This window comes from Papio anubis, chromosome 2 (genome assembly GCF_008728515.1).
Source record: "Papio anubis isolate 15944 chromosome 2, Panubis1.0, whole genome shotgun sequence".
NCBI classification, from domain to species: domain Eukaryota; kingdom Metazoa; phylum Chordata; class Mammalia; order Primates; family Cercopithecidae; genus Papio; species Papio anubis.
Genome location: NC_044977.1, coordinates 102810513 through 102838329, shown reverse-complemented (window position 1 = coordinate 102838329; position 27817 = coordinate 102810513). Strand labels below are relative to the sequence as shown.

General features: G+C 40.6%; 1 protein-coding gene across 2 annotated transcripts in view; it reads left to right on the top strand.

The window, feature by feature from the left end:
- The first annotated feature begins 226 nt into the window (after window positions 1–226).
- The window catches only part of CTDSPL (CTD small phosphatase like), a 117333-nt gene continuing 89742 nt past the window's right edge, over window positions 227–27817 (top strand). For both annotated transcript variants that reach the window (XM_031663476.1, XM_003894679.3), the window contains exon 1: window positions 227–622. In XM_031663476.1, coding sequence (XP_031519336.1) covers window positions 541–622 — 82 coding nt within the window. In that variant the 5' untranslated portion in view covers window positions 227–540. The remainder of the gene's footprint in view (window positions 623–27817) is intronic.

Genomic DNA, 27817 nt, shown 5'->3' with positions numbered 1-27817 from the left:
CTGCCCCGGGCCCCCGCGCGCGCCGCCGCCCCCTTCCGCCCTCCACTCACCCCGTGTCGGCCCCGCTCCCCTCTCCCCCACCAGGCGAGCAGGCGAGCGGGCAGAGCCCGCGGCGGAGGCCGGTCCCCGGGCCGGGACACACCCACTCGCCCGCCCTTCTTCTTTCCCTCCCTTCCTTTCTCCTTCCCTCCCTCTCTCCCGCCCTCCCGCCCTCGCTCGCTCCTTCCCCCTCGCCCTCCCGCTCCCGCTTCCAGCGGCGCCGGGCCTCCCGCTCCGCCTCCCCGTGCGCTGCTCTCCCGGGCGCGGCTCCGGGGTTCATGGTGACGAGGCGGCGGCCGCTCGAGCCCAGCGGCGGCGGCGGCGGGAGCTGGGGCGCGGGCCCGGGCCGCCTCTCCCAGAGCGCGGGGCCGGGCGGCGGGCGCGCCCGGGCAGGCGGCTGCAGGCCTTTGCGGCGCCGCGCCCCGGCGCCCCCGCGCCCATGCTGCTTCAGCAAGCTACCCAGGGGGAGGCTGGGCCTCCACAGACAGCCGCCAGCTGCCCATGCACCCATGGACAGCCAGCCATCATCACCAGGTGAGCCAACAGGAGGACGAGGGCCGGGTGCCGGGCGCGGGCGAGAAAGGTGAGGAGGGCGCAGAGTGACCCGGCTGGCCCGAGAGGCGTCGCACTTGCGTCCCGCTGGGAGTTCACTGCCGGGCGCCGGCACGGGCCTGGGGGAGGGGTGCACAGGGCCTGGAGAGTGCGTGGGTGTGGGGTGCGCCGGGAGGAGAGCGAGGCTGCCAGAGTGCGTGTGCCGACCGAGCCAGTGTGAGTGTGCAGGGGCTGGCGGAGAGACTGGGAGCGAGTGTGTGTGCATCTAACCGGGAGGTTGTGAGTTTGTGTGCGCGCACGCCCGCAGAGAAGTTGTGAGCCTGTGTGTACACCTAACACAGACGTGTGTTATGTGTGTGTGTGTGCGCGCGCACACGCGGACAGAGCGATTGTAAGGGTGTGTGTGCACCTCACAGAGAGGTTGTGAGATTGTAAGGGTTTGCGAACCTAACGGAGACCTTGTGAGTGCTTTTTTTCCTGACAGGCTGTGAGTTTGTGTTGTGTGTATTAGAGGTTTGTATGGGCCTGACTGAGGGGTTGTGGAATGTGTGTGCGTGAGCGTGAGCCTGGAGAGGTTCTATGTCTGTTCACTCCTGACAGAGTTTGTGTGTGTGTATGATTGTGTGACTACACCACCCAACTGGCAGATTGAATGTGTTGTGTACCTCTACTGGGAGGGTGTGTGTGTGTGTAAATTACACACAATGAGGCTGTGCACCTAACTACGAACCTGTGTGTGCCTTCCTGTGTATCAGACAATGAGGCCATGTGTCTGTGTGTGTTTAGTTGGTTGTGCAAGTGCTGGAGTCTGTGGGGGAGAGGAGGCAGTTCGGAGCCATCCCCACTTTCTCCCTTTTCCACTCTTTGCTGTCTCGGGGCCACCAGCCTGTTGGGAGGACTTACAAGGCCTGGCCCTTCCAGGACCCTCTTAGGACCGAGCTTTAAAGGGCACTTGTGGAGCCCTTATGGTGCCAGGAGTGTCCCCTCCCGGAGAGCTGGCCAAGGGCTCAGCCAGCACTGTGCTTCTGTGCCTGGTTTGATTTTGGCACATTTTGACCCCAGCCCCCCATTCTGTTTCCTTTTGGCCCTTTCTCTTGGTGTCTACATTCCCACTTAGAGACTTGGCCTGTCCCCCTCTCTTGCATGCCTGGAGCTTTCTGTGCCTCTAGTGTGTTGGGGCTTGGACAGACTGTTTTGAAGGGTCAAGGAATCTGGCTTGTTTTGTTCTGGTGACTAAAGCTTGCCTCATTCTCTTCCTGTCATGCGCCTCGTGAACACCTGGACTGAGGTCAGGTGCAGCCCGCCAGGACCCCTGACCCTTCTCCAGGCCAGAGCTGGCCACAACCGGCTTTGGGGACGAGTCAGATTTCTTTCTAGGGGCTCCTACTTTTGCTGAACCAGTGGGTGAGGTGTGCAGCCCCTGCTAGAAGTCTGGGTGGGAGTGAGGGGAATATTCTGCCTCTCCCCAGGCAGAGGCCACTGGGCAAGCCCATCAGAAAAATGGAAGGAACCAGCAGGTACCCTGAGGTTGGGCGTTTTTTTACCTGTTTGCAGTTTTCGTAGACCACAAACATGGTATGCGTCTGCAGACTGGATTTCTTTTATGTAAAATAAAGAATTCAAACTCTCTCAGGCATTTTTCTGTGCCTTTCAGATGGTCTAAAAAATTCTGCAAGAGAGTGCTCCAGGTAAATCTCCGTATTTCTCTGGGACCCAAGTGGGCAGCTGCTTGGTGATTTGGCCTTCCTGCCATAGGAGCTGTTAGTTCTTGGAGCCCTGGCTGGGTGTGTGCCCTCAGGGAGCATTTGGTTGGAGGCATCAAGGAGGTTTGCTGCCTGTGCTCCTTACCAGCTGTAGATTGAATGCTTTGTGTGATGCTTTGCCAAAGAGAATCCACAGCTCTTTGAGGAGAGGTGTGGCACAAAGCAGGGAAATATTTTCAGAGCCTCAGACCTCCTGCTGCCCCCCACCTGACTCCAGGAGCAGGAGCTCTGCCAACTTTCCCTTTTCCTCTAGCGGCTAGGATTTTTAAAACAAAGAATCAATCTCTCCAAAATCCAAACCATATACAAATACTCCAGGATAGTGCTTGTTCTGTTCAACTTGTTTACATTACTTTTCATGACAATCTTTTATTATCTTTAGCAGCCTATTTTGTTTGCCAGTGTCAGATTGGTTGTTTGTTAACCAATTAGAGGAATTCTTTACCTGCAGCCCTGAGGTGGGGTGGTTAGCTAGTAGGTCCTTCTTGCTGAAGCATTGAAATCCTACTCAATTTAGTTCTTCACTTAAAAAAATGGAAATAATTTTGGTTACCTGTAATGCGGCAATAGACTCTAGAGCCAAATGTTGGAACAATTTCTTCAGATTTATAAACCAGTAAATAGGTTCAGCAATGTTTCTAGCTTAAGCGTGTTGATATCTTCAGATGGGCCCATTAAATTATGTAAAATACATTTTTGCATAAATTTACATTATTTTACATAATTTATTTTGAGATTAAACAATTACTTTGTTTTAAAAAATATTGGGCCTGGAATATTTTAAGTTTTATAATAGGAAAGAAACTATTGCTTTTACATGTTTACTTTCATCATTTATTCTCTAAAATAGGAATAGTAATGACTACCTCTGGGGTGTGACCTGAGGGTTCAAAGAGATGATGTACATTAAAGTCTCTGCCTGGTTCAACAGTGTGTGGTGATTCCATAAATCTTTCTTTAGATACAGATTTACAAAGGAAGTACTAAGCATGGGCTGTGGTGTTTTGCACCAAGTTGAATTACTTCTTGACACATTGCCACGTGGTGGTGCACAACTCAGAGATGACTGTCACTGCCAGCCTGGCCTGTCACAGAATGCTCATATCTTACAGTTGTGTTTGATTTGGTTGATCATGTCAAGATAAAGAGACAAATTTCCCTGTAAGTTTAACCCAGCCTACTTTGCAATCTGGAAGTTTCCTGTTACACATTAGTAAGAAAATGTCCAACAGTCAGTAGAAAAGTGGACAAGAGTTAGGAACAAGAAAGTCATAGAGGAAGAAATCTGAATGGCCAATAAATATATGAAGTGGTGCTCTACTTCATGTGAAACCTTTTCATGCATCAGCTTGGTTGAACATTTAAATGACTGCCAATATTCAAAGTAGACAAAGGTTTGGAAAATGACTTAATAGACGTTTGTGAGAGAATAAAGTGAGTACAGAGTTTTTAGAGAGTAATTTAATACTGAATCAATTAGGAATACATTTGGCTGCAAGTAACAGAAAACCAGATTAGTTGCAGCTTAAACCAATAGGAGTTTATTTTTCCCACATAATAAGCTGTCTGAGGGAGGCTGCTGATAGCTTTGGTTCAGCAGCTCATTGATACTAGGGCCAACATCATAGTGATTCTCCTGGTTTTCCCTCATGTTATACCATGACTGCCACCCCCCTGGAACACCACAGCCACCTTTAGGGCAGGAAAAAGAGACAGTGCCAGTCTTGTGTATTCCTTTTACCTGGAAAGCAAAAACACAAAAAACGTTCCTAGGGACCACCCAGAAAACTTTGCTGATGTTTAATTGGCCAGAACCAGGCCACATGGTCACCCCTTGCTGCAAACAGAGTGAGGAAAGTGAGTTTCCAGCTTTTCCAGCCTTTGCTGTGGGAAGCAGGAGGGGAGAACATTGAAAATAGATGGAAACAGGTATCGGTTCAGCCAAACAGCAGTATTGACCACACATTGAAAGCTCCTGTTCTACTTCTAAGTTTCTGTCCTAGAGAAATAACCTCATGTGTGCTCAAAGAAACACATACAAGGATTTTCACTTAATGACTACATTGCTTGCAATAGCAAGTATTAGAACCATCCTAAGTGTCAGTAGGTGAATGGTTAGGCTATGATACATCAATAGCAGAATGCTGTGAGGCAGTTGAAAAGAATGAGCTAAATTAAATCTAAACATACCGATATGTGAATTTTCAAGACATTTTAAAGCAGGAAAAATTTTGAAGAACAGTATAAACAGTATGGTTCCTACCTTTGTAAAAAAAGAAATCACACATACACACACACAATTGTGTATTTGTTTAGAAATACAGAAAAAGTAATATGGAAGGAAATAAACTTACAACAAATATTCCTCTGGGAGAGGACTGGACAACAAAGATTCCTCTAGGGAGAGGAAACTTTGCCTTTTGTTTAACTATTAATGAAATATACTCATTTTACAGATGAAATTTTTTAACTAAAAAAAGAAGTTTCCCATAGCTCTTTGAAAGGAAATAAATAATTTGAGGGAATTTAACAATAATAAAACAAAACCAAAAAAATCTCAATTAGTATGTCGTATTAGCAAGAACATATCAATGATATCTAAGCAGTTAATTATTTTGTAAGCTAATATGTGTCCTTGATGAGATTTCTGCAGGAAATTTTGTTTGAGCAGATATTTTGGCCTAAGGTGCTAGGTATGTTTCCTTTAAATGTTTGTAATACTCAATGTTAACTCAGAAACTTTAAGCTTTGGGCTGATAACAAAATTATAGCAAAGAGAAGACTTTTGGAAGCAATCATTATTTCAGATGACAGAAATAGATTTGAAGTAGATTCAGATTAACTTTTTTATATTAAACTTTTTATTTGGAGATAACTGTAAATTTACATGCAGTTTTAAGAAATCACAGAGACTTTCTATGCCCTCTACCCAGTTTCTCTTATTACTGACATCTTGTAAAACTGTATAATATCACATCAGGATGTTGACATTGATATAGTCAAGGTACAGAAAAATTTCATCACCAGGAGGATCCGTCCTGTTGCCGTTTAGAGTCACACTGCTTCCCTCCCATACCCACCCTGCTCCTTAGCCCACTGGTGACCACTAATCCACTCTACCTTTCTAAAATTTTGTTTTTAGGAACATTATCTAAATGGAATCAAACAGTATGTGATCTTTTGGAATTGCTTTTTTTCACTCAACATAATTATCTGGAGATTCATCCAGGTTGTTCCTTATATTAATATTTTTTTTTTTTTAATTGCTCAATTGTATTCCATGACATGGATATACCAGAGTTTGTTTAACCATTCACGCTTTGAATGATATGTAGATTGTTTCTAGATTTTGAGTATTATGAATAAAGCTGCAATAAACATTGGTATACATGTTTTTGTTTGAACCTAAGTCTTCATTTCTCTGGGATAAATGCCCAGTGTGCAATTGCTGGATCATATGGTAGTTGCATATTTACTTTTTAAAGAAACTGCCAAACTGTTTTCTTGCGTAAATGTAGCATTTTACATACCCACCAGCAATGTATAAGTGATCCAGTTTCTCTGCATCCTCACCAGCATTTGGTGTTGTCACTATTTTTAAAATTTTTTATTTTGAAATAATTATAGACTTGAAGTTGCAAAAATAATACAGAGAGATGCCATGTACCCATCACCTAGTGTCCCCTAATGCTAACATCTTATATAATTATATATTTCATTATCAAAACCAGGAAATTAATTGACATTGGCAAATACAGTTTTTTAGACTACAGACCTTACATTTCACCAGGTTTTGCATGAATTCATTTTTATAGCTTTATGCATCTTTAACACATTTATATTTGTATAACCACCATCACGAGCTACAGAACTTTTTTGCCACCTTTGAGTTACCTTTTTCATCTCTTTTTTAAAAAGAACTCCTTTGAGTTACCTTTTTCATTTCTTTTTTAAAAACTGATATATAATATTTGTACATTTTTCTGAGGTACATATGATATTTTATATGCATAGAATAGTGTAATGAGCAAGTCAGGGTATTTAGGGTATCCATCACCTTGAGTAATTATCACTTCACTATTTTTCATATTAGCCATTCTGGTATGTAGTGGTAGCTTATTATGGTTTTAATTTGCATTTCCCTGATGGCTAATGATGTTGAACATCTTTTCATGTGCTTATTTTTCTTCTGTATATCTTCTTTGATGAGCTATCCCTTCATGTCTTTTGCCCATGTTCTGATTGGATTTTTTTAAACTGTCAAGTTTTGAGAATTTTTATGTATCATAGATATTAGTCCTTTTTCAGATATGTGGTTTGCAAGTATTTCTTCTAGCTATAGCTTGGCTTTTCATCCTCTTAAGAGCCTTTTGCAAAGCAAAAGTTTTAAATTTTGATAAGATACAATATATAAGTAGTTTCTTTTATTGATTGTGCTTTTGGTGTCAAATCCAAGAACTCTTTGCCTAGCACTAGATCCCAAAGGTTTTCTCCTACGCTTTTTCCAAGTTTTATGATTTTACATTAAATTTACATTCATGATCCATTCTGAGTTCATTTTTTAACAAGGCGTGAAACTTTGGTTTGGTTTTTTGTCTCTGAGTGTCTGGTTGCTTCAGCTACATTTGTTGAAAAAGTTATCTGTCCTTCCTCCTTTGAATTTCTTTTGCATCTTTGTCAAAAATTAGTTGGGCATATTTATGTGAGTCTGTTTCTGGGTTTGTTTTTTTGTTCCACTGATCTATATGTCCATCCCCCTGCCTATACTATATAGTCTCGATTACTGTAGCTAAATAATAAGTCATTATATAGACTAGACTGATCCTTCCAACTTTTGTTCTTTTTCAAAATTGTTTTAGCTGTTCTAGTTTTGTTGCTGCATTATATAAATTTTACAATACTCTTGTTTATATCTACAAAAAAGCTTCCTGAGATTTTGATAAGAATTGAATTAAACCTGTGTGTCAATTTGAGGAGCATTGACATCTTTTCTAGATTAAGTCTTCCAATCCATGAACACATGACGTCTCTCTATTTAGATCTTTGATTCTGCCATCAGGCTTTCAGCATACAAGTCCTATTAATATTTTTTTAGATTTACATCTGAGTGTTCTTTTTAAACTATACATATTTTAATTGATACATCATAATTATACATATTTATAGGGTATATAATGATATACATACATTGCATAGTGATCAGATCAGGGTAATTAGCATATCCATCATCTCAAATATTTATCATTTCTTTGTGTTGGGCACATTTATTATTCTCCTTTTAGTTATTTAAAACTATATAGTATTGTTGCCCATAGTTATCATACAATGCTGTAGAGTGTTTATTTTTTAAACGACTGTCAATTGTATTTATTTTTTATTTTGGTGCTCACATGTTCAGTGCTAATACATAGACATACAAAAGATTTTTGAATACTTATCTTGTATCCTATGACCTTGCTGAGCTCACTTATTAGTTGTAAGAGACTTTTTATAGATTCCCTGAGGTTTTTTACATAGACAAACATGTCATCAAATAAGAACACTTATATGTCTTCATTTCTGACTTGTATGCTTTTTATTTCTTTTTCTTGCTTTATTGCACTGACTGGAACTTTAGCAGTATGTTGAACAAGAGTAGTGAGAATGGACATCCTTGCGTTGTTCCCAGTCTTAGGGGGAAAGCATTTCCAGTCTTTCATCATTAGTATAATGTCAGCTGTAGGTTTTTTAATAGAAGTCTTTAACAGGTTGAGAAAGTAACCTTCTAATTCAATTCTTCTGAGGGTTTTTAATCAAGAATGGATGTTGACTTTCGTCTTATGCTTTTTCTGCAACAATTAGTGTAATCATGTTATTTTTCTCCTTTAGTCTGTTAATGTGATAGATTAAACTGATTTTTGAATATTGAACCAGACTTGCACCCATGGAATAAACCTTACTTGGCTGTGGTGTATAATTCTTTCTATATATTGATGACTTCTATTTGCTAATATTTTGTTAAGGATTTTTTTTTCTGTAAGTGATGTTGGTCTGCAGTTTTCTTTTTTTGTATTGTCTTTATCTGGTTTGGTATCAGTGTTACCTCTCTTCTGTTTTCTGGAAGAGATTGTGTAGAATTGGTGTGAATTTTCCAGTGAAATCATCTGGACCTGGACTTTTTTTCAGGGAGATGGGGGTTGGGGGGAATTTTTAAACTACAAATTGAATTTTCTTAATAGTTATAGAGCTATTTAAATTATCTCTTTCAGATTGGGTAACTTGGGAAGTTTTTTATTTTTCTGAGATTTGATTCATTTCATCTAAGTTGTCAAATTGGTGTGTATGGAACTATTCATAGCATTATTCCCTTATTATCTTTTTGATGCCTGCAGAATCTGTAGTGTTATGCCCTGTTTCATTCCTGATACTGACAATGTGTGTCCTCCATCTTATTTTTTGTGTATCAATCTTGCTGGAGGTTTCTCAATTTTCTTATTCTTTACAAATAACCAGTTCTTTGTTGCATTGATTTTTTAAATTGCTTTTCTGTTTTCAACTTTGTTGATTTCTGTTCTTATCTTTATTTCCTTCCTTCTGCTTTGTTTGGGTTTATTTTGCTCTTCTTTTTCTAGGTTCTTGAAGGGGCGCTTAGATGAATGATTTGAGACTTTTCTCCCTTTCCTAATGTATGCATTTAGTGCTACAAGTTTCTCTCTCAAGACTGCCTTAGCTGTGTCCCACAAATTTTGATATTTTGCATTTTTGGTTTTCATTCAGTTCAATACTTTTTAAAAATGTACTTTATTTTTGAAAGCAGTTTTAGGTTCACAGCCAAACTGAGCAGAAAACACAGAGAATTTCCATATATTCCCTGACCGCACAGATGCGTAGCTCCCCATACTATCAACATCCCACACCAGAGTGGCCCATTTATTACAATTGATAAGCCTATGTTGACATGTCATCATCACCCAAGGTCCAAGAACATAAGGGTTCACTCTTGGAGTTTTATATTCTATGAGTTTGGACAAATGTATAATGACATATACTCACCATTATAGTATTATACAGAATAATTTCATTGCCCTAAACATCCTCTGTGCTCCACTTATTCCTCTGTCTCTCCCCTGCCCAATCCCTGGCAACCACTGATCTTTTTACTGTCACCATAGGTTTGCCTTTTCTAGAATGTCATATACTTGGAATCATATAGTATGTAACCATTTCAGATTTGCTTCCTTCACTTAGTAATATGCATTTACATTTCCTCCATGTCTTTTCATGGCTTGTTAACTTATTTCTTTTTAATACTGAATAATATTTCATAGTCTGTCTGTACCACAGTTTATCCATTCACCTACTGAAGGGCATGTTGGTTGCTTCCAAGTTTTAGCCCCCTTATGAATAAAGCTACTATAAACATATGTGTGGAGGTCTTTGTGTAGATGTAAGTTTTCAGCACTTTAGCATAAATACCAAGGAACATGATTGCTGGATTGTATGGTGAGAGTATTTTGTTGTTTTGTAAGAAACTGCCAAACTGTGTTCCAAAGTGGCTCTACCATCTTTAGCTTTCAGAAGTTTAGTTATGATATGTCTTGGCATGGATTTCTTTTAGCTTATTCTGTTTGCAGTTCATTCTTGGTTTATGTCTTTGCTAAATTGGGGGAGTTTTCAGGCACTATTTTCTTGAGCACTTTTTCAGCTCTGCTCTTTCTCTTCTCGTTCTGAGACTATGATGACATAAATGTTAGATCTTTTGTTATAGTCCCACAGGTTTATCCATATTGAGCTTTTTTGGTTTTCAACCTTTTCTCCCCTGTGTTGTTCAGTTGGGTAATTTCTGTTGTTCTGTCTTCAAGTTTGTTGGTTTTTTTCCTTATTTCTTCTGTTCTGCTATTGAGCACATCTACTGAGATTTTTATCTCAATTATTATATTTTTTAGTTCTAAATTTCCCATTTAGTTTTTCTTTATATCTTCTTCTTCTCTGCTGAGACTATTTCTTTGCTGAGGCTCTGTGTCACCCAGGCTGGAGCAGAGTGCAATGGTGCAGTCATGGCTTACTGCAGCCTCAACCTCGTGGGCTCAAGTGATCCTCCCATCTCAGCCTCCTGAGTAGCAACTGTAGGCACATGTTTTGTTTTGCCTGGCTTAATGTTTTGTATTTTTTGTAGAGTCGGGAGTCAGCCTATGTTGCCCAGGCTTTAAACATGCTCCTAATTGCTTGTCAAAGCATTTTTTTTTTTAAATCATGGCTGCTTTCAAATCTTTATCTGATAAGTGTAGGATCTCTGTCATCTTGGTGTTGACATGTATTGATTTTTTTTCATTCAGTTTGGGAGGTCCTTGTTCTTCATATAACAAGCAAATTACAATTGAAACCTGGACATTTTTGTATAATGTTATGAGACTCTGGGTCTTATTTAAGCCTTCTGTTTTGGTTGGTTTTCTCTGACATGCCCCCAGCAGGAAAGGGGAAGTCCTGCCTTGTTAATATCAGGTGGAGTTGGATGTCAAGCCTCCCTTCTTAGGCTCTTTTCTTTTTTTTTTTTTTTTTGAGACAGAGTCACTCTGTTGCCCAGGCTGGAATGCAGTGGCATGATCTCGGCTCACTGCAACCTCTGCCACCTGGGTTCAAGTGATTCTCCTACCTCAGTGTCCTGAGTAGCTGGGACTACAGGCGCGTGCCAGCATGACCAGCTAATTTTTGTATTTTTAGTAAAGGCGAGGTTTCACCATGTTGGCCAGGATGGTCTCGATCTCTTGACCTCGTGATCCGCCCGCCCTGGCCTCCCAAAGTGCTGGGATTATAGGCGTGAGCCACTGCGCTCGACCCCCACTTGGCTTCTTTTGACCTACTGCTGGGCAGGAAGGGAGTTCGGCTTCTGTGTGGTCTCTACTGTACTACAATGGGAGTGTTCATTACCACTGGCTGTGAGTAAGAGCCCTGACTCTTCCTGTGCCTCCTCTGATACCGCCTCACTGGGAAGGGGAGCACCTCATTACTGCTGGATAGGGGTAGAAGTCCAAGGTGGCCATGTGGTCTCCCCTGACCACTGGGAGAAGAGGGAGCTCATTACCAGCTTTCAGGGATGAGTCCCCGCTTCATATTTGGTCACCTTTAACACCACTCCAGCATGGGTGGTAGGATGCCTCATTACACCCTATGAGGGTGGAATTCGAGGTAGCCATTAGGTTTTCTCTGGCATGAGTAGGTGTGTGGTAGGAGGGATGGGGGTGATATTAGGCTATAGTAGAGCAGTTTTATCTGAAAGACTTCTGTCTTGCTAGACTGCCCCTTTTCTGGTCCTTTGGTTACAGAGAGGAGGCTTTTATTGGGACTCTTTGTCTGCAACTGTCAGTTTTCTCCCGTAGCCAGCTTCTTTACCTCCAAGTCTAGGATCTACGAGGCAAAAAGAAAACCCAGGGAAATCACCACCCTATTATTCTTTAGGATTCAAGGTCCCTAGCTGATCTGCTTTCTTCTCTCCATCTTTCACAGTCTTTTGATGTTTATTTTATATATAATGTCCAGGCTTTTCAGTTGTACTTAGTGGGAAACAGAGGAAGAAGTATGTCTACTCCATCTTCTTGGAGGCAGAAGTCCCCTGATTCACTTTTAGACCTATCCAAATTAAGTATTTTAAGGAAGACTAGAATTAGGAAGTTATCATTTTAAAGGTTTATTTCAATATTATGCTAATGACTGATGTAAAAGTCAAATTCAGTTAGTGCTTTGAAAATCTTAATTGTCCTTTTTTTTTTTTTTTTTTTTTTTTTGAGACGGAGTCTTGCTCTGTCGCCCGGGCTGGAGTGCAGTGGCCGGATCTCAGCTCACTGCAAGCTCCGCCTCCCGGGTTTACGCCATTCTCCTGCCTCAGCCTCCCGAGTAGCTGGGACTACAGGCGCCCGCCACCTCGCCCGACTAGTTTTTTTTGTATTTTTTAGTAGAGATGGGGTTTCACCGTGTGAGCCAGGATGGTCTCGATCTCCTGACCTCGTGATCCGCCCGTCTCGGCCTCCCAAAGTGCTGGGATTACAGGCTTCAGCCACTACGCCCGGCCTTAATTGTCCCTCAAAAAGAGAAAAGATAATTCACTGTGAAACCAAGTCTAGATCAGTAGGGCATCAGTGACAACTGTGATTTAACCAACCTTAATGGCATGCATTCATAAACTTTGGTCTTAATATCAAAATTTTAGCTTCAAGTTCATGAGTGTCCTAACTTAAATGTATTTTAAATCTAATATTCTGTTTGGTTAGCAAGCACGTTTAACCTGATAGCTTTCACTTTGTTTCTCAGTTCAGAAAGCATCCATTTAGGTAAACAGATATGTCTTTTGGGGCAAACACAAAGGACCTTATATATGGATTTAGCACTCATGGTGCTTAGACAGGGCTTGCTGGCCAGTTAGAAGAGTCTGCTTCTAGTCTGGGCTACCCTGAAAGTAGGTCTGTGGGCTCCAGAAACTTGCCCCAAGCTGTAGTTGACTGTAGCATCCCAGGTTGGGGAAGAACCCCATTTGGCATGGCAGCACTGGGTGTTCAGAAGGGACCACACCACTTCAAGTTTAATTCTGAAGTAAATGGCTTTTTCCCTTTTGGTGATGTTGAGGGTGTGGATTGAGGGGATACATAAAAGTGCCAGTGGGTTCACCAGGCTGTTCAGCTAGGTGTTGGCTGTGGTCAGGAAATACCGTGGCCATAAATGAGCCTACATTTAAATACAGACACAAGGCCAGGCGCGGTGGCTCAAGGCCTGTAATCCCAGCCCTTTGGGAGGCTGCGGCAGGCAGATCGTGAGGTCAGGAGATTGAGACCATCCTGACCAGCATGATGAAACCCTGTCTCTACTAAAAATACAAAAATTATCTGGGCATGGTGGCGCACGCCTGTAGTCCCAGCTACTCGGGAGGCTGAGGCAGGAGAATTGCTTGAATCTGGAAGGCAGAGATTGCAGTGAGCCGAAATCATGCCACTGCACTCTAGCCTGGGACAGAGCAAGACTCTGTCTCAAAAAAAAATAATAATAATAGTAATTAATAAATACAGACAGATGCACACACACAGAGGTTTCTTCATTTGCTTTGATGGTAACATATGGTGCTAAGGGAAGCAGCATCTAGCTATTGAAAAAGGGAGTGAAGGGATTCTCTTGGGTAATGTTGAAAGAATTATATATCTTAGAACTTACTTTGCAGATCTTAAATCTTGACTTACCAGACATTTAAAGTTCAGTATTTTAGTGACCTATCTTTATCTTAAAAGTCCACTACCTTTAAATAATTCTTCCCTTAGTTTCTTAACATACATTTTCCTATATTAAAAAATGGGGATGCATATTTAGTGCTTTATTTGAAATAAAACTAAGCAAATACTTGTCTTTATGGCTCTGAAATATCAAATAATGGAGCAAAGTCTCAGGAACTGTTTGTAGCACTGGGTTGGGATGTGGACATTTTTGTATTTGGGATCAGGACTGGAAACACTGGTGGTATAGTCCTCTGAAACCAGGACCTAATAAACACTGGCCTTTCTGGATACTAGGGATTATGTAATCACTTAAGTAATAGCTGATTTTGATTCTGAGTAGCTGCTTCTAGTTAAAAACTGAAAGCTTTCTTTGTAATTATAATTTATATTAAGGCTATTTGCCAAAATGTTTTTAAATCCTGGTATTTAAAGCACTTTAAAAATTGAAGAGAAGCAGCTTAATATTTGATGACTGATGCTATTCTTACCTTTCAAAATTAGTATTTAAGCTTTCAGTGTTTCAGGCTTTCTTGAACAGACTGCACTGCCTTGTCAACATGGCTTGAATAAATGTAGCCTTTTAGTACCAATAAGAATTCATACTGTACTTTAAATTGTACGTAATCTTTCTCTCTGTATTCCGATCAAGATTTAGCTCTTATGCTTAGCCTATCATACATTTGTTCTAAGTATCTGGCTGCCTTATATACAAGTCAGAAACCTTTGACTTTAATTCCAAAGATTTCAGTTAGAGTCATATTTTATTTTCTCTTTTTGAGGATATGGCTGAACATATTCATTTTTGTTTTAGTTAGAACTATACATTTCATAGCAATCATGAAATAAGTATGACATTTGAGTTGCTATTAATTCTGTCTAATGTATGAGCACTTGTTGGTAAGCGTTAGTTTTTCTACTCTGTAGTAGACCTTGTATCACTACATAGGCCTGTCTTCTGTCCTTGAATTTTTTTAAGTTTAATTAAAAAAATTAATTAATTAATTACAGGTGTGGTGGCTCACACCTGTAATCCCAGCACTTTAGGAGGCTGAGGTGGGAGGATCACTGGGGCCCAGGAGTTAGAGACCAGCCTTGAAAACATGGTAGGACCCCATCTCTACAAAAAATTAAAAAAATTAGCAGGGCATGGTGATGCACGCCTGTGGTCTCAGCACTTTAAGAGGCTGAGGTGGAGGATTGCTTGAGCCTGGGAGGTGGAGGCTGCAGTGAGCCATCATTGCACGACTGCACTCCAGCCTGAGTGACAGAGCAAGACCATGTCTCATTTAAAAAAAAAATTATTAAGGTAAATTTGCATACTGTAAAAATTACTCTTTCAGTGTAACCCAGGTTAAAAAGTTTCATGAGTTTTAGCAAACTCATACAGCTGTATAACCACTACCACAATCAAGATAGAGAATATTTCCATCATCCCCAAAATATTCTCTGTGGTGGTACCATTTTGACTCCCACCAGCAATGTATGGTACTTCCAGTTGATCTACATCCTTGACAGCACTTGATATTGTCAGTTTTTAAATTTTAGCCATTATAGTGGCTCATCATAGTTTCATTTTGTGTTTCCTAAATCTCTGATGATGCTGAACTTCTTTTTATGTGTTTATTTGCTGTCCAAATAACTTCCTTGGTGAAGTGTTCAAACTGCTGCCATTTTTAAAAAACCAAATTGTTTGAGTGCTTATTATTGTGGGTTTTTTATGTAATTCTGTTTACAAGTACTTTGTTGAATATGTGTTTTGCAAATGTTTTTCCCAGTCTGTGGTTTATATTTTTATTCTCTTAGCAATGTCTTTTTTTCAAAAATTCTTATTATGATAAAATACATATAACATTAAATTTAGCAGTGGCTCACACCTGTAATCCCAGCACTTTGGGAGGCTGAGACGGGTGGATCACGAGGTCAGGAGTTTGAGACCAGCCTGACCAACATGATGAAACCCTGTCTCTACTAAAAATACAAAAATTAGCCAGGCTTGCTTGGTAGTGCATGCCTGTAATCCCAGCTACTCAGGAGGCTGAGGCAGGAGAATCACTTGAACCCAGGAGGCAGAGGTTGCAGTGAGCCGAGATCGCCCCACTACACTCCAGCCTGGGTGACAGATCGAGACTCCGTCTCAAAAAAAAAAAAAAATTGATTGTATTAACTACTTTAAGTATACAATTCATTAGTATTAAGTACATTCATATTGCCATGCAGCTATCACCACCATTCGTCTCCAGAACTCTTTTCGTATTGTAAAAACAAAACTACTCATTAAACAATAACTCCCATTCCCTCCTTGCCCCAAACCCCTGACAGCCACCATTCTGCTTTCTGTCTTTGTGAATTTGCCTACTCCAGATACCTCATATAAGTGGAATCATATAGCATTTTTTTTGTGACAGGCTTACTTCACTTAGCATACTGCCCTCAAGGTTCATCCATGTTGTGTCAGGTGTTAGAATTATCTTCCTTTTTAAAGCTGAATAGTGGTCCATTGTATATGTATGCCACCTTTGCTTATCCATTCATTGGTTGATGGACACTTGTGTTGCTTCCACGTTTTAGTGATTGTGAATTATACTCCTATAAACACAGGTGTTTGAGTCTCTGCTTTCCGTTTTCGGGGTATATATCCAGAAGTAGAATTGCTGGATATGGTAATTCTGTTTGTACTGTTTTGAGTAACCTCCTGTATTAGTCTGTTTTGCATTGCTGTAAAGGAATATCTGAGATGGGTAATTTATAAAGAAACACACTTTATTTGGCTTGTTGTTCTGCGGGCAGTACAGGCATGGCACCAACATCAGCTTGGCTTCTGATGTAGCCTCAGGAAGCTTATAGTCACAACAGAAGGCAAAGGGAGATGGCAAGAGAGGAAGCAAGAGAGAGAGCGAGAAGGTCCCAGACTGTCTTCAACAATCAGATCTCCTGATAACTCATTTCCATCGGGAGGGCACCATTCATGAGGGATCTGCTCCCATGACCCAAACAGCTCCCACCAGGCCCCCCACCATCAACACTGAGGATCACATTTCGACATGAAATCTGGAGGGGACAGACATCCAAACTATATCACCTCCATTCTGTTTTCCACAGCATTCCCACCAACAGTGCACAGGGCACAGGGGTTTCAGTGTCTCCACATCCTCATCACCTTGTTATCTTCTGTTTTTTTGTTTGTTTGTTTTGTTTTTTAATAGTAGCCATTCTCATGAGTGTGAGGTATTAACAGTATCTTTTGAAGATCAGAAATTTCTAATTTGGTGAAGTCCAGTTTATCATTTTTTTTTCTTTTCTGGATCATACTTATGGTGTCATATCTGAGAAATCTTTGTGAGCCCAAGGTTACAAAAATTTTCTCCTGTGTTTTCTCCAGAAGCTTTTTTGAGGGAAGGAAAGGGAGGTTTCTATTTTGGATTAGCTTTTGGATAAAGTAAAAGGCATGGATTGGAGTTTATTTGCATACGTGGATGTCCAGTTTCTGCATCATTTATTGAAAAGACCATCCTTTCTTCATTGTTTTGCCTTTGAACTTTTATTAAAAATCAATGACTATATATATGTGTGGGTCTATTTCTGGATTCTAGTCTCTCCTTAAATTTTGATCACTTTCCTTAATATGAAGCAGTGTTAAACTTGGGATAGTACCAGCTTTCCCTCAGAAGTAAATTTTTGGTTATGATTTAAACAGAAGAGAAGATGAAAGCATTTGACAATCTGTCAGGGCAGATTTATTCTACATTTTGCAGTTAGGGGGACTCTGAAAGGCAAGACCTAGGACTTTCTTCACTCTTTATTTTAGTCACCTAAACAGATTTTGTATCGTGTATCTTTTTTTCAGGTTTAAAATTGGGGCTGAGAATTTCTTCCAATACTGAGTATACTTATGCAGAAAGTTAATACAAAAGCATAAGATAAGATAAATAAGCATTTGAGTTTAAACTATAGTTATACAATAGTATAAAAATAACGACTGTCTTGAGAGGGTGTCTAAGAGAATGAGGGAGTTGAATGTCACTGAAACAAAAATAAACATACTGAAGCCCCAGCTCTGCAGAGAGGGCCTAGGGTCTTGAGGGTGTGTGGGACACCTTTCTGGCCATCAAAAAAAAATCTACAGAAAACAAAGAGTGGTTACACTACCCAAAACAAAAGGGAAGAGCCAAACTTTTTCTCTCAGTGGCTTGAGTTCTGTCACCACCAGGTAAATAAATCAGGTGAAACTTTCCTCAGAGTGAAGTCTTCATTCAGGAAGTATAACCCAGTTCATATAGAGATCACAACTTTGATTGCCAACAATTTCAAGACGTCACGTAGAAAATAACATAGAGATGGCCAGAGTCCCAGAGTTGGCCAAAGACTGGACAAGTGGCTAACATCCTTTTCTACCTATCTGCCTATCTCATCAGGTCTCTCATTCCAGACGACCTCCAAGGGGCTGCTGATGTAAATTTCTAAAGCACAGCTCTGAAATGTTAGATTAAAAGTGTTTCTTACTGACCCCAAAAACATGAGTTTCACAGCCCGTAACCCTTCATAGTCTGGCCAGAGGCCACCTTTTGAGCCTCCTATGCGGGATTCTCTTTCTGTGCCACTTGTTGAGCCTGAACACTGTTTTTTCACTTCACTGTATACTGTACATATACTGGTTCCTCTTACTGGGATGCCTTTTCCCTTATGTACCTGATAGGTGCTTAGTTTTCCTCTGAGATCCCCCCCAAGTATCACCTTCTCTTGACACCTTCCTGCAGTGCCTGTGCAGGATGCAGCAAGTAAAGTATAATATTTAAGGACACGGGCTTGGATTTGAATCCCAGCTATATCACTTAAGAATTACGTGAACTCTGACAAGTTATTTAATCTCTCTGAGCCTTGAGCCTTGATTTCATGGTAGTAAATACCTTATAGGGTTAATATGAATATTAAATAATATTACATGTATACATATATAGTACATTCAAAGTATATGAGCATTTAATAAACATTAATGATTATTAATACTATCTCTTATTTATTCAGTAAGCATTTCTTGAGCACCACTGTGCTATTCAGTCATTCCAAGTGCTTGGGATGCATGTGTGAATGAGACCTTGCCATTATATTTGAGGTATTTAAGCACAGTGCTTTAAGAAAAGGATATATACAAAGTGCCATGGAAGCTATCATGTTTTATGACTACAGTGTACCAAGTAATATGTATATATTATATATATATCTTATTTCATCTTCCAAAAGCCTTAAGATATAGGTATTATTTTCTCCATTTTACAGCTGAGCAAACAGTCTCAAAGAGGTTAAGTAACTTGCTTGTAATGTAGATATGCACCTAACAAATAGTAGAGCCAGGAGGCAAACCTAGTCTGTCTGACTACAATGTAAAAATGAAGCTTAGATAGTATTTGGAGACTATTACAAGCCCTTTCAGATTTACATCTCAAAAGATGTATTTTTCCAAAAGATGCCACTTTTGCCTCTATCATGGGCAGCACATTTAGCAGAACAAATTCTAAGCTCACCCAAGATGATAGTCCACATTTTCTTATAATGCACGTTATTTTGTTGTTTATAGAACACATTCTGTTTCCTTGAGTCTTGCTGTTAACCCTTGACCGTTTTCATAATCACTTGTGTACTACAAATAGTAGAAATGAGAGAAAAAATTTGTTGTAAAGGTCAAGAATCCAATAGTATTTATCTGTGAAATTCTGGGAGAAGTGATAGACCTCACTCTTACCACTTACACACTATATCTAGGTGTATAACCAAATAAAAATGGAGTTTTGAGATTTTTTAGAAGGAAAATGTGCTAAGGAGGCTCTTAAAGATGCTTGAATCTCATTGTATTGGTCAGAGTTCTTAGTTGCAAACCAGAGAATCCACTTAAACTATTTTAGATAGAAAGGAGTTTGTCAAAAGATGTTAGTGGCTTATGGACCCTCTGGTATAGCCTAACAATCAGATTTGGCCGTTTCACAGCAGGAAAAATGCTCAGTACACCATGGAACTATTCTAGTGAAACATACTGCAGCTTACTTGCTCTCGAGGGGGATAAAAAAACAACAAAAGAAATGTACTGTGGCTCCCACCTGCTCATGATTCAGCTTAGAAGCAGCTTCATAAGATACTTTCTTTAATTAAACTTGGTGCTCATTTTCTAGGAACTATTAGAAATAAAAAGAGGCCAGTTCTTATAGGTCCTTTGATTCTCTTTAGGTATATACTCTCTTGAGGAGCTGCACTGAGACCTGTTTAGAAGAGATCATATAAATACAAAATCCTGGCCAGGTGCGGTGGCTCACGCCTGTAATCCCAGCACTTTGGGAGGCTGAGGCAGGCAGATCACGAGGTCAGGAGATCAAGACCATCCTGGCTAACACGGTGAAACCCCGTCTCTACTAAAAATACAAAAAATTAGCCGGGCATGGTGGTGGGTGCCTGTAGTCCCAGCTACTCGAGAGGCTGAGGCAGGAGAATGGCATGAACCTGGGAGACAGAGCTTGGCAGTGAGCTGAGATCGTGCCACTGCACTCCGGTCTGGGCGACAGAGCAAGACTCCGTCTCAAAAAAAAAAAAAAAAAAAAAATTAATCCTGGACTCTAGCTGAGTATTAGGATAAAATTTTAAAAATATTACTGCCTTCACATAGAGATGAACTCAAAAGAAGAGGTAAAAATGCAGTTATTACATTTAGTTGGTTCTTTCCTCCAGTAGGAGAGTATTCAAGAAGATTGCCAAAAAACTTGGTAATTGAGCTTTCCAAAGGGGGTTCAAGTGATGCTCAGTGACAGTTCAGGCTGTGCCAGGTATGTAAGCTGGAGCCATGTCAGACCCCAGTCTTAATATATATTGTTTCTCTAAGGTGACCTTCCAAACGGTGTTCTCCATGCTTGGTTTGGAGCCAAGTTGGTTTTGTGTAGTGCTCTAACCACAAATGGTTTAACATGTTCTATTTACAAATGTGTAGCCAAATAGTATGAGTGTCATCAAAGCAATGATTTGCCCATTCTACCTTGTTATCATGGGAATTTATTTTGGGAATAAAGAAACTGAATGTTTAGTCAGGGCCTTTATACAAAGCAAAGTAAAATCATATTGGAAAGAGAACAAAGAAATATGTGAAATGCAGTATTAAGAGGAGTCATCTTAAAAGAAATCCAGTTGGAAAAAGTGATTGAAGACCTGTGGCATCCCCAGCACAGAAGCTCCACTGAGGCTTTAAACTGTTGGGATTTCCACTTGGGCTGGAGCACTGGCTCCCCAGTGGTCTAGGCTGCCACTATCGCTGTGTCTTTAGTGTAGGAATTTTTAACCTGGAGTCCACAGGTCCCCAAGTGGTCCATGAATAGAATTCAGGGGGTCCATGAACTTAGAAAAATATTACATCTTAATTTTCATTGACCTCTAACTAAAACGTAGCATTTTTCTCAGTTATGAAGGTAGGCAACAAACCACTGTAGTACTTAACAGTCCTGGTGACTTTATCATCATGTTCAAAAGAGGTTGACCTGTGATTTTCCTCTCTTTAAATGTCGTTGTGAGATCTTGGTATCAAGGTTATGCTGGTCTCAAACAGGTTGAGGAATTTTATTCTCTGGCAGAATTTGTGAACGGGTGGTGTTATTTCTTCTTTAAATACTTAGTAGAATACTTTAGTGAAGCCCTTTGGGGCCTAGAGTTTCTTTGTGGGAGAGTTTTCGAATATAGATTTAATTTACTTAATAGATACATGATTGTTCAGATCTTCTGTTTCTTCTTGTATTTGTTTTGACAAGTTTCTTCTTCCTAGAAATTTGCCCGTTTCATCTCTTTTCAAAATAATGAGTGAAAGTTGCTCAAAATATCCTCTTATCTTTATAATGTCTGTAGAATCTATAACAATGTTTTCTTTTTCATTCTTGATATTAGTTAGGTAAAAATTGTAAACATTAACAAAACTCAGGGTTCTTAAGGGATTAGGGAAATGGTCACTATTGATAGAATTCCAAGTTATACAACTTTTCTAGAAAACAGTGTATATCAAACATAAAATGTGAGTATGTTTCATCCAACAACCCCTTTTAAGGAATTTGCCATAAGTAAATAATGTCACAAATGCAGAAATATTCAATACAGGATTACCTATAATAGCAAAGAATATTGAAAAAAAATCAGTAGGGGGCAAGGAAGTAATTAAATTCACTAGAATGCCTTCATGTTATAAAACATAGCATACTGACATGGAAAGATGCAAGGGACGTATTGTTATAAAAAGCGGGTTGCAGAAGAGCATATACAGTGTAGGCTCTTCTGTGTTGAAGCGTATACATCAATATAAATGAATATGTACATAGAGAATGGTTTGGAACCATGATTATCAAAATTCTAACAGCAGTTATCTGTGAGTGGTAGGATGTTGGGTAGTAGTTATTTTCTTTTTGCTCTTCTGTATTGTTTAAGATGTTTGCATGAGCATGCATCATTCCTACCAAAATAGCAAAACTTTCTAAAGATCTTAGCAGTAGCAAGATGAGAGGGTGGTAGGGGAGGAGAGTGTCGAAGCATTTTTGTTGCCTCATGAGGAACAGTCAGGGAAGGAGAATTTGGAGCTGTAAAAAAGAAGCGGTAATCGGCTAAGTAAAGCTCTTGGAAAGATAGGAGGGCCTGTACTCAGACACAGAAGTTAGCCTTAAAGGAGCAGGACAATATTTCTTTCCAGAAAGGAGGAAAAGATGATTGAAGATATGGAGAAGTTCAGAGCTGGAGAGAAGGGAAAATTAGAGTGTTCATAACTCACGGCTTCTAATTTCTTGGTGAAATCAGAGGTAAGACCATTTGCCAGGAGGTGGGGAAAATCAGAGTAGAACAGGGGTCTTGAGGAAAGTGATAAGAGTCTCCAATAGAACTGACAACAGGAAAGGGATTTGATGGGGTGTGGGCAGCTGAGTTGATCAGAGGCCTTACTGGAACTGTAAGCCCTGCATTTATAAGGGAGCCCAACAGAGCATGATTGGTATGGAGTTGGAGGGTGGCCCAGCAGGCTTCACAGAGCTTCAGAGGATGACAGAATTCGGGACATTGATGAGGGCAATTTAAATGATTGGCCTTAGAATCCAAATCCTTGGGAGAAGAGTGAATTAGAGACAGTGCCAAGGACTGGATAATTAATTAGTTGGAATATGGATATCCAAGAGGCCAAAGAATAGGAGTTCGTGGTCAAAGTGGGGTTTCAGAGTTTGACATGTTATAGGATTCTGGGCGACCTGGAGTTTAATAGGTAACCATGGAAGTAAAGGAACGATCATAGAATTTGGGAAGGTCAGAGGGTTGTGATGCTGGAAGGTTCGGTGTTCTTCCTCATGGATGGGAGCATTTCCCAGGGAGGTGACAGGAATTCTTTTGGAGAAGAAGATTTTGAGGCAGGTAAAGATTGTCTTCAAGGATGGAAAGAAGGTCGACTCCTCAGAGAAGGCTTGATGAAGAGAACTAGTAGTGTCATGGTGTGAGCCACTGTGGGGTAACAGGAAGTTTGCTGACCTTCTCTCCCAAGGCTAGGAACCTGGACCCTGGCAGAAGTCTCCCTTAGAGGCTGAAGGGCAGAACCAGGTTTGCAGTACCAGAGACTGGCAGGAAGAATGATCTGGAAACAAAGAAGAGTGCTCTGCAGAAGCTTCTTAGCAAAGGGACAAGGGGTCTGCAGTACAGATGAGCAGGAAAAAAGATGTGAGAAAGTAGGTTCTGAAGAGAGACAGACTAGCGCTAGGAAGGGCTGATCTGCAAAGGGGTGGAGATTTATATGCAGTTTTTCCAAAGGAAATGCCGAATGGTAGATTTCTTTTAATCACAAAGTAGTGTCTGCTTACTACAGAGAGAACTGAAACTACAGCCAAGCAAACAACCAGAACAAGTAAACAAAAGAACCGTAAGAACTACCCACAATCTCAGGGTCCTGGAGCTTTTCCAGTTGACATGTTCCTCCCCTCCATTTCCCACTGCCACAGCTTCAGGTCAAGGCCACAAAGGCCACATTGCTTTTAGAATAAGCTTGTGCTCTGGTTCCCAAGTATCTCTAACTGAGCCCCAGTGCTGCCTGAACACCACCCTTCACATCCTACACCCTTCACATCCCACCCTTCACATCCGCTGCCAAAGTCATCTTCCCAAAACATGACTTTTCCTTAGTCACTTTTCTTCTTAGATTGTATCATATTCCACATCCCTTCCCTGGCCCTCAAGGGTGCCTGTAACCTAGAACCATCTTACCTTCCCACCCTTGTTTCCAAACCTTCCCCTTTACTTAGACATGCCTTCCCATTTCCCTCCCGACTCACTTTCCTCACAGCCTCACATCTGGGTCTCTGTCCCCTCACTAGGATGTCTGCCCTATCGCAGACCAGTCCCATCTGGATTCTCCCAGTTGTTGAGGTCCCATACCTTACTTTAGCCCATAGTGATTTTTGCCCTTCCAGTTACTCATCTGATCACCCCTTTTAGGATTTACATTAGTTCTGTTCCAGTAAAGGCTTAGGTAAGAAGCACAGGATGTAGAGCTGAGTGGAACCTATTCCCCTGATCTTACTAATGAGGTGCCTGATATTCAGAGAGACCAAGGGACATCCCCAAAGTCAACCAGCAATCCATTAGAGCTGAGGCTAGAACCTTGATTCTCAGACATGAATGCTACTTGTTGAATTGAAAATTGCATTCATAATATATCTCTTCACTGATTCCTGGCCAGGAAGCCCCAGAGACCAAAACAATGGTTCTTAGTATTTAGAATGTATCAGATTTACCTGGGGAGATTTTCAAAATCCACACTCCTAAGCCCAATAGGGGGGAACTCTGATTTGGCAGGTTTAGGATAAGACCTGAGTATTTCCAAGAAAACCTCCCTGGATGATCCTGATACACAGAGCTTTCAGATCATCCTTTGAGAAAATCTGCTTTAGAGCTCATTCTTTGGTTTGGCTTTCTCTTTTGAGCTCGCTGGTATCACCCCTGTGGACACTGAAGCTTTTCTGAAACTTTCTCATCTCAGGAATAGGTTTGGGTTACTCTACAACCAGATTTCCATTCAGGATGTCACGGCAGTGGCTCAGTACTGCAGCCTGTGTACCTTCTCAGCCAAACTGGCCTAGGCCCAAGCTTGGACCAAGTTATTTTTCAAAGTACTCTTGGGCATACTGTGGCACAATATTGAGCATAGTGGAATTCTTGTGGGAAACGCTCTGTTTGTCAAGGTGTTTGTGAGCACCTTCTGAAGTGTGGATGCCTAGCCTGTGTGGCTTGCCAACTGTCTGCGCCACAGGTAAACCAAACCCAAACTGTCTGCACCCAAGTAAACCCAATCCAAACATGTGCCTTGAGCTTGCCAAACCCCAGCACATGGAGCCCTGGGCCAGGATTAGGAGGTAGAGAGGCAGTTTTTGTAGTGATGAGGGCAAGGCTCTGGGGCACACTGCCTGGGTTTGTATCCCAGTTCCACGATTTCTAGCTGTGTGACCTTTAACATGTTTCCTCATCTATAAAACAAGAACTCAAACTATACAAATAATTATATTCTACAAAATAAAAATATTTCCTAGCTCCCAGGATGGTGGTAAGGATAACAAATCTATGCATGTGAAGCGCTTAAAACAGTGTTTGGCGCATAGTAAGTGTTCAATAAGGGCTTGCTATTGTTATAATTATTTCTTGAAAACTGGGATGAAATACTTAGACTGTAAAGAGATGACTCTCTATGCATCTGTGCAGTTATCAATCTAAAAGTTATCAATTCTCTTCTTGTTGCATGAGCATAGATCAGAAGAATGACAAGCGATATAGTAATAGCTCCTCCAAATGCTGCCTGGACCTCTAAAGACAATTTTAAAATGCTAGGTATTTCCCAGCAATAAGGTCAAGCCTTGCATAATTTAAGAAATATACAGCAATTCCACATTTTGATGCTTTGATAAGGTGGCAGTTACATAACAGGCTGCAACCACGCAGATGAGCAGAGCCAAAGGTGGGGGAGAGGGTGTTCTGAAAAGATGTGTGAGTGTTGGAGTGAAGACTGTGCGAGATGAAAGACATGGCAGCAGTTACAGTCTTCATAAAGTTTGGGTCTGAAGGATCCACACATGCCCTGTGACATTATAAATGGCTTGACAGCAGGAAAAACATCTCCTGACATTTACTGTCAGGCTAACACCAATGGGAGGAATGAAAGTTTGCCTTCTATTTGTCATATTACCAATGTTTTCTTATTCCTTGATAATGTTTTTAAGCCAAAAGGAAGATTGCATCAGTCTCTAAGGTGATACAAAGCTGAAGTCAACTCTGGAATTTATATGTTTTGTCAAACTTTTGTAAAAGACTCAACTTAGAGTATCGCCAAAGCGTCACCTTCCTGTATCACGTTGCCAAGTTAGCTTTCCTTGATGCTCAGACATAGTGGTGCCATTCTCCAAATTCCAAGTACAGGAGAGCCCTAGAAGCCCAAGAAGGAGAGCCCGGAAAGCAGGTTGCAGTAGCTTACTTCTGTTTTTGGGTAGGAGATGCTGGTCCGTGAGCACTCAGCAAGTGATCCTGTGTGCTAACCACTAAAATACTTAGACCACCGTTTGAGTCGTATGATATCTCTTTAAAAGAAGACTGACTGGTTTACATATATTACGTAGTATTTATCATAACATAATGCTCAGACTTTTAGAGACCAGAAAGCCAGTTTGTTTGGGGGACCATCTTTAGGCCTAGCATCATCTTCATCTCCTAGAAGTGGCCAGAATAGCTTGGTCGTTGCCCAACCTTTTGGGATATGACACCATAGCTGGGGGCCTTTAGATCCAGGGGTAAGGAGAGTGCTAAAGGGCACTGCCACCAGCCAGGGCAGGCTAAAGCTTTGGTTCTGCCTCAGCACTTGTTAGCCTACCATTTTGCTTAGCCAGAAGCTGCTGTGGAATGAGTTCCTGGGAGTGGATGAGGCCCAGGTAAGCCTAGTTGGATTGAAGTGTATAATCTTACCTCTGGGTCTTTTAAAATAAATGAAATTTTAATATTTACAAATGATAACAGAATTTGGAGTGAAGATTTTCTTTTTATTGCTGCCTGTCCAAGCAGCATGGGAGATCAGAATGTTAGCTTGATGGCTGAGTACCAGGCAGTAGGCAGGGAGGCCTTAGCTAGCTGTGACTTTTATTTATTCATGTACTCCCTCCTCATTACAGGACGTGGACCACACTGTGCCGTAGAGGGAGGATGTTGACATAACACGATCTGACCTCCAGCCCTTATATATAAGGCATTAATTTGGATATCAAACTGAAGCTTTTTGTAATAAAGTTTTTAAAACTTGGCACGTTTGAGGATAAGAAGGAGATCTTAGAAAATAAAAATATCCCTAAACAATTATAAAATGTAATAGAAGGGCTAGAAAATGAAATCGGGGGTTTCCAAAAGGTAGAATGAAAACATGAAGAGACAGAAAATAGGGGAGAAACAACAAATAAAAACTTTAAATGGCACATCCAGGAGGTTCAATATCTGGCTAATAGGAGTTCCAGGGAGAAAGAACACAGAAAATAGAGAAAAGGAAATTATCAAAGAAATAATGTGAGAGAATTTTCAGAACTGAAGGTCAAGACACTCTATTTTGAAAGATGTTTTCGATCTAGAGCCCAGTACAATGAATGGAAAAAATTACCCACACCTAGGCACATTATAATCAACATCCAAAATGCCAGAAATAATCATAAAAGCTTTTGGAGGGGGAAAACTTGTCCCAAACAAACTGGTGAAAATCTGAATGCTACCAGGTTTTTAAACATCAGTACTGAAAGCTAGAAAGAATAAAGTCAGTAAAATTCTTAGGGAAAGTTATTTTCCATTTAGAATTTTATACACAGTTGAACTTTCAATCAAGTGTAAAGATAGAACAAAGACATTTAAAAATCTGCAAGCACTGAAAATTTTGCTTCCTGCGAATTTTTTTCTAGGAAACAACCAGAATAAGTACTTCATCAAAATGAGGAAATAAATCAAAAACAGAGAAACAGAACCCAGGAGCCAGAAAACCAACACAGGAAAACAGCCAGGAGAAGCCCAGTGGTGTAGGCCCAGCTACTTGGGAATTCCGAAAGGATCTGATATACCCAACCATTTGGAAAATCATACATGCATGGATGCATGCGCGCGCACACACACACCGAGTTAAGGCAGGATATTTGGAAAAGTTCGAATATAGATGCATAGAAAATTAAGCAAATGAAT